We start from the raw sequence: 14,543 nt of genomic DNA, 5'->3' as shown, positions 1-14,543 counted from the left end.
TTTGTGTCTATCCACGCATCTGAGCAAAACCATGTCAAAATTCCTCTTGTAAAGCACATCACCATTGAGGTAGAAACTACCAGATAATCTCCTCAAAGTCTTCTTATCTTTAACAGATGCCCCGGGAGGGTAAATATAACTTTGGAGAAAACACATGATATCATAATACCATGGATTATCGTCTTTCACGTCTTCTACTACAAACACATGATCCGGTCTATCCAAGCGCATCACAATAATATTGGGAACTTCATTCCAATACTTCACTATGATCATTGAAGCAAGCGTAGCAAGAGCATCTGCCATCCGATTCTCATCTCGAGGAATATGATGGAAGTCAACCTCAGTAAAGAAAGTTGAAATCCTCCTCACATAATCTCTATATGGGATGAGGCCAGGCTGATTCGTTTCCCATTCACCCTTAATCTTATTAACAACAAGGGCCGAATCATCATAAACATCAAGATGTTTGATCCTAAGATCAATACATTCTTCCAAACCCATAATACAAGCCTCATACTCCGCCATATTATTCGTGCATTTGAAAGTTAGCCTTGCTGTAAAAGGAAAATGCGTGCCTCGAGGAGTAATAATCACTGCCCCAATACCATTTCCATACTGATTAACAGCGCCATCGAACACCATACCCCATGGGGAACTAGGCTCTGGCCCTTCATCGAGCGTAGGCTCATCACAATCCTTCATTTTCAAATACAGAATCTCCTCATCAGGGAAGTCGTACTGAACAAACTGATAATCTTCAATTGATTGATGTGCTAGATGGTCAGCCAAAATACTACCTTTAATAGCTTTTTGAGCTCGATACACTACGCCAAAAAGGTTTTTTAACAGCGCATCTTAGACAACGCTTTTAAAAGAAAGCGCTGTCTAAGGTTAAAATAAAAATAAAACACGGAAAATGTTCTAAAAAAATAATGAAAGCGCTGTCTAAGGGGGGGTCTTAGACAACGCTTTTAGAAAGCGCTGTCTAAGACCCCCCCTTAGACAGCGCTTTTAGAAAGCGCTTTTAAATATAGACCTTAGTCAGCGCTTTTGAGAAAGCGCTGTTTAAAGTCTTTCAATTAAAAAAAAAATTAAAACCAAAAGCGCTGTCTAAGGTGGGGGTTTAGAAAGCGCTTTTGGAAAGCGCTGTCTAAGGCATATCTTAGAAAGCGCTTTCCACAAAAGCGCTGTCTAAGGTCTAATTAAAATTAAATTTCAGACTTCTATTTTCGTTCTCAGTTCTTTTTGTTTTCCCTCCTGCGATTAAACCCCTCCAGCGAACCCTAACAGCCCCGGATATGAAGGACGATGTTATGGGCGGAGCGGAGGATTCCGATGTGTCTGTTGATGATGAGAGTCTTTCGAATGTTACTAAGCAGAAGGTAGCGGCTACGAAACAGTATATTGAGAACCATTACAAGGAACAGATGAAGAGTCTTCAAGAGAGGAAGGAGCGGTATATTTCATTTCATGATTATTATTTTGGTACTTTAATCATCAATGTAGTCTCTATAACTACTGAAAAATTCAAAATATCACTGAATTTGTAAATTCTCAATTGCATTAGTAATTCATTGATTGAAATGGACTGAGATATTGAAGATTTTGAATTTCGCTGTACATTATGTTGGTTGCGATGGCAAATATGTTGCAGAGTTTTCTAATTCGTCGCTTATAACAGGCGGACCGTCTTGGAAAAGAAGTTGGCTGATGCAGATGTCTCCGAGGAAGATCAAAATAACCTACTTAAGTTTCTAGAGAAGAAGGAAACTGAATATATGCGTCTTCAGAGGCATAAAATGGGTGTTGAGGATTTTTGTATCAGCTGTTAATGTACAAACTGGTGAGGAGGTAGCTGTCAAGCTGGTATGTTAGGTTTTCATAAAGTTTTTAACCCTATTTTGTGGTGAAATGATTAGTTATTGAATTATTTCATAAATATCTTGAGTTTGATTAATGTTTTCATATTTCCAATTGCATTTAGTATCTTAACTGTGTGTATATATAGGATGAAACAACCTTGATTTATACTCTTTCGAACATGCATTTTATAGACTTTCATATTGTGTCCTCATAGTGGTGTTTAAGAATTCCATGTTGTAGACTTTGTTACTTTTAAAGATTAAGTTTGAAGTTTCCTGTATTCTTTTATCGATGCAATGGTGGGAGCAATACTCATGGCTTGGAAGGAATCACGAAGAATTACTATGATTGAAGTTTTATGTGAATTGTCATATTATCTCTACAGGGATGCAAATTGTGGTTAATGTTGTTGCGTTGTAGTTTATCTTCCATCGTTCATCATGCTCTTATGCCTTGTTTTCACAAGTTTGTCCTATCAGTTAATGATATTAGTCTGCTTGTGATATTCTGTGTTTAATTCTTAACCATAATGCCCCGCACCTGAAAATTTTCCAGGAGCCTGTGAAGACCAAGCATCCGCAGCTTCACTATGAATCAAAATTGTATATGCTTCTTCAAGGAGGAAGTAAGTCAACATGGCTATTTCTTTTTGCAGATTTCAGTACGTAGTGAAAATATTAACTAATGGCTAAGGCTAAACTTCCACATGAAAATGATTTCTCCATTATGTTTGTGTGTGTGTTTGTTTTCTTGGAGGATATTCTGATGAATTCATTGATGTCCATAATCTAAACTTATTGGAATCAAAATCGTTTGTCTTAAACAATGCCCTTAAAGTAGATTAATGACTGAAAAGGTTTCAGAAAACAAATGAGAAGTTTCCTTTTGAGTAATCCAACTTGGCTCTTTATTTGCAGCTGAGGTGCCTCACCTGAAGTGGTTTGGAGTTGAGGGAGACTACAATGTGATGGCGATCGACCTTCTCGGACCTAGTCTGGAAGATCTGTTCAATTATTGTAACCGGAAGTTAACATTGAAGACAGTGTTAATGCTTGCTGATCAATTAGTAAGTCAAAATGGAAACTATATGAAGTTAAAGGCCTTATATAGTGATACTAATGTTTCAATTGGTCCATACTATTGTTCAGATTAATAGGGTTGAATATATGCATTCAATAGGTTTCCTTCACCGTGACATAAAGCCAGACAATTTTTTAATGGGCCTAGGACGTAAAGCAAATCAGGTATATTATCTTGTTGGAATGATTTCTTTCAAATTTTGTATGTTTCTCTTTTTTATTTTTATTCCACCATTTTGTTTTTGAAGGTTTTGGTTATTCTATCCGGTCGTGTTTGATGCTTAGTTGGTTAAGACTGGTTAGGTCAAGTGAAGGTTTATGAGTCTTTTCTATGACAAACCATGAAGTGGATTTTAACCTGTCATGGCCACTTCCTCCTTGAAACTCACGGTTTTTTTCCTGGCAAAAGTTGATTGGCCTTGGGCCACATTTAGAGTCAAAGCACTTCCTCTGGCTCTCTTTCTCGTATTTTGGATGGATTTTCTTGGAGCATGTCTTCATTTTTGAATCTTTTTCTTCTACTTTATTTAAATGGAATCCTTTTTGCTGCCATTAAAAAACAATGATTGATAGATTCTGATACGAAATGATGAAGTTGAACATGCAAACTCCAGTTCTTTTAGGTTCTAACTTTATTTATATCATGTCGGGTACCTCATTTCAGGTCTACATCATTGACTATGGCCTCGCCAAAAAATTCAGAGATCTTCAGACTCATAAGCACATACCATACAGGTAAATTTGTCACGATTACTATTTCAAGATATAATATTAAGACTTGCAAAAAATTCTTTGGGGGGCAGAGCCAACATGCTGTTTCCATATTAATTTTACATGCCTTCCTTTTTATTTTAAGCATTCACATCACTTTCATAGGTATTCTGCTACTTTTTCAATTGAATGCTGTTTACCTATATTAAGTGGTATCAGTATCATTCACTCTATTCACAACAGTGATAATTGAGATTAGTGTAAAATATCTCAAGTGTGGCCGTGTTTGCAAGCATGCAATATGCTTATGAGTAATTGGAATTGATACTGTTAGATTCTGCACTGTAAGTTCGATAGTGTTTGAAATGAATATTTTGCCTTGTCATCCATGACTTGGTCTCAGGTCTCTACTGTCACTTGTCTGTTTTCTCTTTCCAACACCAAATACACTACAAAAATGTTCTTTCACTTTAATTTACATTATAGTTTTATTTTTTTTAATTGAGTAAATTCATATTTCTTTAGTTACGAAAAGCTCTTTTTCTTGTGCAGAGAAAACAAGAACCTTACAGGCACAGCTCGGTATGCGAGTGTGAACACTCATCTTGGAATTGGTGAGTTATATTATATATGTTATGGCATTCAATTCGATTCATTTTTTTTTCTTTTTTAGCATTGACAACCAATAATTATAATGCATTTTTTTAATCTTACTTTATTTTGTTGGCAGAACAAAGCAGAAGGGATGATCTGGAATCTCTTGGTTACGTTCTCATGTACTTCTTAAGAGGAAGGTTGGACACTTGATATACACAAATGTATTTTTTCCTATATAGATTTGGATATATTTACCATATCGTTCTTACAATCTCTTTGCATTGTACTCTTTATTTTCAGTCTTCCCTGGCAGGGACTGAAGGCGGGTACCAAAAAACAAAAATATGATAGGATCAGTGAGAAGAAGATGACAACTTCCATAGAGGTATACTGACTAGCTAGATTGATGAGGCTTTTAGAGACACTTTGATATTTTCTCTGGACCTTGAGTTTGAATTGGTATATATATATATATTTGTTAGCCAAAAATTGGTAGAAAAAAGGCCAAAATGACATATATAAAATGTGATAATTGTCTGTCAAAATCTGGTTGAAAACAGGTAGAAATTCTGGTTTATAAACCTGGAAAAAATGTGGTTTAAAACAAAAGCTTCAAAAATTTTCGTATACCTTAGACAACGCTTTTGTAAAAAGCGCTGTCTAAGGGGGGGATTAGAAAGCGCTTTAGGCAAAAGCGCTGTCTAAGGGGGGGGCTTAGACAACGCTTTTTGAAAAGCGCTGTCTAAGGTATACCTAAAAAAATTAAAATAGGAGGGTCTTAGAAAGCGCTTTTGGCCAAAGCGCTGTCTAAGGGGGTGGGGCTTAGACAGCGCTTTTCAAAAGCGCTGTCTAAGGTATACCTAAAAAATTTAAAATAAGAGGGTCTTATAAAGCGCTTTTGGCCAAAGCGCTGTCTAAGGGGGGGAGGGGCTTAGACAGCGCTTTTAAGATTTAAAAAAGCGCTGTCTAAACCTTTAGCAGCGGAGGTTTAGACAGCGCTTTAAAGCGCTGTCTAAGGCTAAAAAAAGCGCTGTCTAAGATCTTGTTTGTTGTAGTGATACTCAATATCATACTCAGATAACAACATCTGCCAACGAGAAATTCTCCCAGTTAAAGCAGGCTTGTCAAAGATATACTTCATTGGGTCCATTTTGGATATCAACCAAGTCGTATGATTCAACATATACTGGCGTAAACGCTTAGCGGCCCAAGCCAAAGCACAGCATGTCTTCTCAAGCATTGAGTACCGAGACTCACACTCAATAAACTTCTTACTTAAGTAGTATATTGCATATTCTTTCTTTCCTGATTCATCTTGCTGACCCAATACACAACCCATGGAGTCATCAAGCACGGTCAAGTACATGATCAACGGTCTCCCTTCAACAGGCGGAGAAAGAATCGGAGGCTCAGACAAATACTCTTTGATACTGTCAAAGGCTTTTTGGAAATCCTCGGTCCAATCATGACGCTGATCTTTCTGGAGGAGCTTGAATATAGGCGCACATGTGGCAGTCATGTGGGATATAAATCTCGAAATGTAATTCAAGCGGCCAAGAAAACCTCGGACTTGCCTCTCAGTTTTAGGCGCAGGCATCTCTTGTATTGCTTTGACCTTAGCAGGATCAACTTCGATACCTCTCTCGCTGACAATAAAGCCCAATTACTTGCTGGAACGGACTCCAAATGTAAACTTGTTCGGATTCAGGCGGAGTTTGTACTTCCTCAAACACTGGAAAAGCTTCAACAAGTGTTCTACATGTTCAACTTCCGTTTTCGACTTTGCAATCATATTATCAACATACACGTCGATCTCCTTGTGCATCATATCATGAAACAAGGTAGTCATAGCACGTTGATACGTGGCTCCGACGTTCTTCAAACCGAAGGGCATCACTCGATAACAGAATGTTCCCCAAGGTGTGATGAATGTTGTCTTCTCCATATCCTCGGGTGCCATTTTAATTTGATTATAACCGGAAAATCCGTCCATAAATGAAAAGACATTGAATTTAGTTGTATTGTCTACCAACATATCAATGTGTGGTAGAGGAAAATCATCTTTTGGACTAGCTTTATTCAAGTCACATCTTTCTTAGGCACATGCACAATATTGGCCACCCATTGAGGATATGTAGAAGTCACCAGAAACCCCACATCAATTTGCTTCTGAACTTCTTCTTTAATCTTCACTGCCATATCAGGATGAGTTCTTCTGAGCTTTTGCTTCAAAGGCACACACTCAGGCTTCAAAGGCAAGAAATGTTGCACGATATCAATATCCAGACTAGGCATGTCTTCATACGACCAGGCAAAGACGTCGAAATATTCTCGTAGCAACTCGATCAACCCTTTCTTAACAGACTCTTCAAGGAGTGCCCCTGTAAGACCCTAATTTTGACCCTAAGATCCCTCATGGCATCATAACATTGCATTTACATTGCCTCAAGGATCATAAGCATCTTGGATCCTTACCTTTGGGTGGGATCTCTCTTGTGAGTGGTTTGAGATCACCAAGCATACTTGAATTGTATATCATTGCTTTTCTCGTTTTATTCACTAAACAAAAGCACAAAATATGTCACTAACATCTCTTGTTTGTAGCTTGAGCAGTCACAAGGTCTAAACGCTTCTAGGAGGTCCTATGTGCATTGATGTGGCCAAGAGAAGGTGAAAGCAAGCATCACAATGGTTCCCAAAGCTCTCATCCGTCAAATATGCTTCCCAAGTATCTCACTTCATCATTTTTATCAAAGCAAATCAAAGGGTTTGAGGTTTGTTTCCTAAGGAAACCCTAGTTCATCTGTTCATCAAATGTGTCTTGCTCATGAAGCAACCTCAACCCATGGTCAAATACGATCAAGGGAAGTTCTTTAATTTATCATTTCATGCATATTTGACCTTATTTGAGTGCCCTCAATCATCAATTCATCAAGATATGAGATTTGGACTTGAGAAGTTGATCAGTCAATTCATCTGACTATTTTGAAATACACTGAGACCTAACTTCTTATGTGTTGGTCAAATGGAGATGACCCCAAGAGAAAAAAGGTTCTTAAGGACCATATGAACATCTTTCATGTTCATCAAAAATTGATTTGAAGCTTGGAAGGTCATCATCCATTCCAAAACATTATAGGTCATTTTGATTGAAACCCTAATTTTGGGTCAACTTCCCAAGGACATTACTCCTTCATTTCTCATGAGTTTGAGGTGAGATCAAATGTATTGGAAATATTGAGATGTCTACTTCAAATGTTATGTTGAGAAAAATTGAAAAATCTCAAAAGAAATACATGTGATAATGCAAAATATTATAGGTCACGTTGGACCAAATGCATTGAAATGTGAAAAAGTCCAACTTCAAGTGCCCATAACTTCTTCATCAAAAATCCAAATGATGCAAAATTTAAATCAAAATTTATTTCCTTGAAAATATCTACAACTTGCATGTTGAAGATTTTGTCATTTGGAGCTTGCATCATTGAGACAGAAGGGCTTGAACTTTGGCCAATTTTGAAAATCTCACATATGCATGTTTTGCACCCTACACTTCAAGTTCAATTTTCATTTATTTCCAAGGCCCAAATGGAGTTTTGATCAACATAATATTTTTTACTTATGCAATAATATTTCCAACCATTACTTATAAGGTTGCATTTTAATTTTGGACATGGCATTTTCAAAGACTTCAATGTAATAGTGCATTTTTGGAAAATCATTTCAATTGCCATGCATGAGCTAATACAATCCAATCTGCACGTCCATTCTACTTACATCATGCATAAGCTTTCATTTCCAGTTAGAATTGGGCCCTCCATGCGCTTGTACAGGCCCATGCATGGAGGCCCTTTCCATTCATGCAAGTTTTGATTCATGCATTCAGCATTGCTTCAGCTATAAATACAAGGCCTTGGCTTCATAATTTCACAACCTTAAGGCGCCCCAATTGCTGCTGAACGGAAATCCTAGCCATCACTAAAGGAACTATTTCATTTCTCTTCAAATTTTTCAGATCTGAATTTTAATTTCATTGATCAATCTTCAGATCTCAAAGTTCCTAAACCTTCTCTTCTTGATCCATAGTACCTACTGTTAGCAAAAGCATCCAAAGATCTTGACTAAAATCCTTGCAATTCAAAGGTTTTCTTCAACTGTTATTTGCTTCGAACCAGCTTGTATAGTGTTCCATTTACTTTGTTATTGTGTGATCTGAAGTCCTCTGCATAGAGGCAACATTGATATGCTTTCAATTTTTGAAAATCATGAAGTTCATATGTACACCATAGAATTTCTACTTCTGATTTCTCTCAATCTAGAGATCTAGAATGGAATTGAGTGGTACAGGGGTGATGTACATCACCCCAGCTTTCTATTGATGCCTGGATCGTGCATTTTGGTTGCCATTTTGATTTCTGCAAATTTTGGTTTGGCCGGAAGTTGGCTAGAGAAGACGGTGGCGCTGGCCACCGTCTGGTCTCCAGATTCAATCAGGACCTTCCATTTGTTTTTCCAGATTGAATCTCGTGTATCCATTGTTATGACTTCATTAAAGGCTGGGTGTGTCTCATTTGACTAAGGAGTTTGGTGAACGCGCGCTTCTAGGCCGTGTGGTGATCCACGTCAATTAATGAAGGATCATCCAATGCTCCACGCTTTTTCTCTTTTTCTAATTTCTGATTAATTTCTTTTATTTCTTTTAATTCCATTTTATTTCAAAAATTCACATCTCTCTCATTATTGATCCAAAAATTATGGGACCAATTTCATTCTTCTCCTTTTAATTTCTACTTTCTAAAAATGATTTTTAATATTTTTTATTTTATCATTTGATATTTTTTAGTAATTTTCTCTTTTCTGGTTATTTTTAATTCATTAAAAATAGTTTTGGATATTCTCATCAACCTCTTTGAATGATGATAGATCTATGAAAAATATTCTCATCAATTTGTTAATTGATTTGAGATTTATTTGAGATTTTAGTTCAATTAGGTTATTTTTTATGCATGTTTAATTGATTTAAAATAGTTTCTAACTTTTAAAAATGCTGAAATTTTGTCAAACTTTGTTTGACCTTGTTGAACTTGGGATAATTCACTTGGACTTCTCAAAGTTGATTTGATGTGAGTTTGAAGTTTGACCTTTCTTTATTATTTTAATTCAAGTTTTATTTTAATATTAAAAAATTCCAATAATATTTTATTTGTTTCTTGACTTCTAATTCTCATTTTGCTTCTATTTTCTATTTTTTGACCTTGATCTTCTCTATCTTTGGTCAATGCTTGTTGATTAATACATACCATTTCCATTAATGCACTTTAATTCTTCATCTTCTTCTTCTCCTTTTTCTTTTTCTTTTTTTGATCAATGAGTTAAAGATTGGTGGTTAGCATTGATTAGGGAGGTTTAATCTTCCTTGATTCAAATCTAATTCATCTTGATCATAGATCAAGTGAATGGCTTTGCATTAAGGATAAATTGCTTCCTAAATCATGCAAAGAACCTAAATCAATACAAGATCATTTCTCATCTTCTTTTTGGCATGGCAAGTTGTTGGAGTTTGATTCACTAATCAAGACCTCTAACTTGTGTTGTTGCCTACATTATTATTGACCGGCCTCAGATAGTTGTGACTTCTACATAAGTCCAATTACGATTGCTTAACATCGCGCGAAATTTGCCTTATGACACACTAACTATTAACACTAACTATTAACCATTAACATTTACTTCTTGCACTTTACATTTATGCAATTTACTATTATTGTACATATTATTCATTTGCTTTTCCCCCTTTGCTCATTTGAGCACATGTTTATGTTAATGCAATTTGCCTTTTGCTCACTTGAGCACATAATTGTGTATATATTATTGTGCTTGTGTTTTGTTTTTATTGTTGTGGACCAAATGCAAAAATGGACAAATGGACTTAGTTTCTAGGACATTCCCTAATCAAAAATGGAGTAAAGAGGTCTAATGTTGAAGATGGACTAGAAAGATCAAATCCCTAAACTCACTCTTGTCCATTCTTGATTCGCTTCATAAAACTCTTTGATGTGTGTGGTTTTGTGCTAGGGGATCCTATGAAAATTCAAATTGAAGAACCATTGCCATGTTCATCCAAAAGTGAAAGATACAAGAGCCACTGGGGATCTTCTAAGAACTTGTTTGATTATGTTGATTGCTTGAGCTTACACTTATTTTGCTTGCATATTCCAAAGGATGGGAGCTACTTGGATCATCAATATGATCTCAAGAGAGGAACTTCATTTGTGGTCTTGTTTCTTATCCCTCATCTCTTGTATGATTAGGACTTTAGTCATTCTTCTTCTTCCCTCCACTCTAACCTAAGCCAAAACTTTTGTGCAAACATTTAACACTTGTTTTCAAACCTTAGAAACCTAAGCCTTATGCTTTTGATTTTTAAACTTTCTTTTCATAACACTTATTTTGAATTGAACTTTTAAGTCAACTTTGACCATATTTTGTAAATACTTTTCATTAGTAAATATAACCCATTCAAATGTTTTTGTGGTTTTAATGGCCACTTTCTTAATCAAAACTTTTCATAACCTTTAGCTATTAGGTTTGAGTTATCCTTGAGGTAGATGTAATACTCACCTATATCCTTAGTGATGGACAATGAGTTTTCCATGCTTATTATAGGGTTAACCCCTCACTAGCATGTTGAAGCTATCCTCACATGGTGGATTTGTGGTTTTAGGTTGAGTTTTCTGCCTTGGATAACAAAAGACCTTAAGGCTTTTGGACCAATCAATTCACCAACACATTTTGAGATTTTTACCCCGAACTACGAGGTTTTGATCCTAATCTTTTTAAGATGGTACGTAGGCAATGGGTTCATCCATCCAAACACAAAATGTAAATAACTTGTATATTCTTTTCTCATCTCTACAATCATGTTTGCACAAACAAATTTTCACAAAATACCAACCTTACAACAAGTGTGAAAATGGCTCCCTAAGAGTACCTAGGATGTTTTGGGTGCTTAAAACCTTCCCATTGCATAACCAACCCCCTTACCCCGATCTCTGACATTTTTACTAGTTTTTGATTCGATAAAACTTTTAGGTTTTTGTTCGCTTTCTAACCATTCCTTTGGATAAATAGAAGTGCGGTGGCGACTCGACTTGTATGGTTTACCTTGGATTTGGTCAATATCTCTAATGGTAACGAATACCCCACTATAGAAAAGTGGCGACTCTGCTGGGGAACTGTGCCTAGTGGGTTTTGCCTACTTTTCATATTTGTTGTATTGTATTGTATATTATTTTGTGACATATTTTTGTGCAATTTGGGATTACTGTATTGCATGTAATGTTTGAATTTCTTGAATATTAATTCCTTGTATTCTTGGTGATCTTTGTGAGATGATTTCTATACCCGAACTCGAGTGCACTTAGGATAAGAGAATGGCATACTCTTGTTGACTTGTGTGGAGTTATTCCTTAGCAAGTTGACTTGCAAGCCCATTCACTTGGTGGAGGTCATGTTGGGATCAATAATGTCACACAAGTAGTTGTGGTTAGACATTACTCTTTCCAATATAGACCTTAGAAGCCAAGGACCTTAGTTTACCAAGCCCATCTTGGCCTATTTTTTAGGACGTAGTGCGAAGGTCTTTCAAGTGTAAGATTTGATATGATTGTTACGCGATACTACACCGATAAGAGTCTCTCTTGAGAATATTTTTGGAATGCGAGTAGTCGTTTCTCCGATAATATCCGAAAGATGGGATGACGACTATGGGAACCTCTTGTAGAACATGTTTGGCAGGTTTAAACCCTAGTACACTCCCTTTGGGTGGTTCTTAACCGAGACTCCATGCTCGTGACTTGCAACAAACCCTTGATTCATGGTTGATCCGTTCTTGTATACTTAATACCAATGGAACTTTGGTGTTGATAAAGTGTAAACCACAATCCACCAAAATGGATGATTGATATTAAGGATAACATGATCCATCCCATGACCATTGTTTGGTGTGCTTTGCCTGATCCTTGAGTGTGATTGTTGCATTCATGCATTCATGCACCCATTTGCATCCATATCATCAAACAATAAGAAAATTCTCAAGGAACTTAAGAGGTCAATTTGAAAATTGTCAGACATGGAAAGACAAAGAAGGAATACAATGAAGTACAGTTTCAGACAACCCGACTTGAAAGAGTTAAGGAATTTGACATCCTATGTATTAGATCCCTTGGTTTCAAGGCTCGTTTTAGGAAGCTTCTATCTATTCTGACTAATCAAGTGGACGAAGGATTGATGAGTGTATTGGTGCAGTTTTATGATCCCTTGTACCGTTGCTTCACATTTCCGGATTTTCAGCTTTTACCCACGCTTGAGGAGTATGCCTACCTTGTGGGTATACCGATTCTAGACCAGTTGCCGTTCAGTGGCTTAGAGAGTGTTCCTACTTCTCAAGAGATAGCTGATATGTTGCATATAGATGAATCTCTGGTTGGTGCTCATATGACTACCAAAGGTGGAACTCAAGGTCTCCCTTCTGAGTTCCTCATTGCTCAAGCTACTATGTATGGGAAGGCCATGAGTGAGGACGCCTTTGAGGCCATATTTGTACTTCTCATCTATGGGCTAATGTTATTCCCCAACATCGACAAGTTTGTGGATGTGAACGCTGTTAGGATTTTCTCTACTCTTAATCCGGTTCCAACTCTGTTGGGTGACACTTATTTTTCTTTGCATATGAGGAATGCAAAGGATGGTGGTACCATTGTGTGCTGTTTGCCTCTGTTGTACAACTGGTTTATTTTGCACTTGCCACAGACGGTCGCTTTCAAGGAGAACAAAGGATGTCTACGGTGGTCCACGAGACTTATGTCTCTCACTAATGATGATATCTTTTGGTACAACCGTGTATATGATGGTGTGCAGATTATTGACTCTTGTGGTGAATTCTCCAATATGCCTTTTCTTGGTACATGTGGTGGGATTAACTACAACCCTATTTTGGCACGTCGTCAGCTTGGGCTCCCCCTAAAGGATAAACCCAATAACATTCTGTTAGAGGGTGTGTTTTTTCATTAGGGTAAACATCCCTAAGGCTTGAAGGGAAGGATGGTCCGCGCTTGGCGCAAGATCCATAGGAAGGGAAGGAAGGAGCTAGGTCCGAAGAACTGTATCGCTTTGGAACCCTATACCTCTTGGGTTAGGAGGAGAGCTTCCGAGTACCTCATGCCTTATGAGTATCCAAGACCTACATCTTTGGTTGTGGCTGGGCCTTCAACCCTCCCTTACCAAGGAGAAGAGGAGTTGGGAGACGAAGACAGTTCGCGTGCTTGGATCCGTGAACGAGAGGAGTTGCTTCAGCAGATCAGGGAGAAGGATGCTTTGATAGAGTTCCTTGAGCACCAGGTTATTGATAATCCTGATGATGCATGGACTTCTCTACTTCCTCAGTCTTCCAAATTTTGGAAGAGGAAGTACGATCGACTCGCCAAAGAGAAGGCAGACATGGAGGCAGCCTACGAGAGGGAGGTGAAGAGGCTTCGTGCATCTTATCTTCCAGTCTCCAGAGCTTTAGATGATTGCTGCTAGGGTTCCATAGGATGTTCATTTTCCTTTTATCTTGTATTGTATTTGGTTACCAAGACTGTACTTCTTTGGTGTAAAATTTTTTCCAAATATTATTTGATGAGATATTTCCATATGTGATAAATGTTTAGTATTTCCAAATAAGACTCTAAAGTTCCTCTGATATAAAAAATTAAATCATAAGCATTTGCATGCATCATGTGCATAAGCAGGTTTTGCTCCAGGCATCTTGTTCTATGGTCTAACTCTGTGTTCTTCATTTATTTTGAAGACAAGCTGACTCACCGGTACTACACCTGAGCCAACACATCAAGACTAATTGATCATTTGGAACAAGAGAACTGTGAGCTTAAGGAGGAAGTAGCCAGATTGACTGCCCTGATGGAGTCATTCATGGCTTCCCAGAGTCAGTCATCTCCGACACCTTTAACACCTCCCCAGAGGAAAGTCATCTCTGAGATTGTCTCTTCAATTGTGCCTGCGGCCAACGCCCACTTCACACCAACAGCCATGCCAGCCGGGTTTCCGTGGGGGATGCCTCCCAACTTCATACCTGAGGGTCCTGCACCCATCTTTGCTTCTCTACCGACATCTAGCCCGATCCTAGCCGTTCCTCCTCCAGTCGTGCATACTATGCCTAGAGTAGATGACACCATCTACCATTCTGAGCCGTCTGAGGGCCCAGATGTCTATGAAAAGATGGATGCTATG

The 14,543-nt window shown here is 37.6% G+C and overlaps 1 protein-coding gene across 1 annotated transcript; it reads left to right on the top strand.

Annotated features, from left to right (window-relative positions):
* Positions 1–1,301: 1,301 nt before the first annotated feature.
* LOC127131473 (casein kinase 1-like protein 10) lies at positions 1,302–4,647 on the top strand. Its single transcript, XM_051060393.1, has 9 exons — positions 1,302–1,459; positions 1,794–1,869; positions 2,422–2,491; positions 2,784–2,932; positions 3,015–3,110; positions 3,610–3,680; positions 4,209–4,270; positions 4,387–4,450; positions 4,554–4,647. Exons 1-9 carry the CDS (start codon positions 1,302–1,304, stop codon positions 4,645–4,647), a joined length of 840 nt encoding a protein of 279 aa, XP_050916350.1.
* Positions 4,648–14,543: the final 9,896 nt, after the last annotated feature.

Source organism: Lathyrus oleraceus, chromosome 3 (genome assembly GCF_024323335.1).
Source record: "Lathyrus oleraceus cultivar Zhongwan6 chromosome 3, CAAS_Psat_ZW6_1.0, whole genome shotgun sequence".
Taxonomy (NCBI): domain Eukaryota; kingdom Viridiplantae; phylum Streptophyta; class Magnoliopsida; order Fabales; family Fabaceae; genus Lathyrus; species Lathyrus oleraceus.
This window is presented reverse-complemented; position numbering and strand designations above follow the sequence as displayed.

Bases quoted from the DNA above. Each gene is read 5' to 3' on its own strand.
- LOC127131473 (XM_051060393.1), top strand. From the start codon at position 1,302: ATGAAGGACGATGTTATGGGCGGAGCGGAGGATTCCGATGTGTCTGTT. The intron at 1,870-2,421 runs GTATGTTAGGTT...AAAATTTTCCAG, and splicing joins AGGAGGTAGCTGTCAAGCTG to GAGCCTGTGAAGACCAAGCA. The intron at 4,271-4,386 runs GTGAGTTATATT...TTTTGTTGGCAG, and splicing joins GAACACTCATCTTGGAATTG to AACAAAGCAGAAGGGATGAT.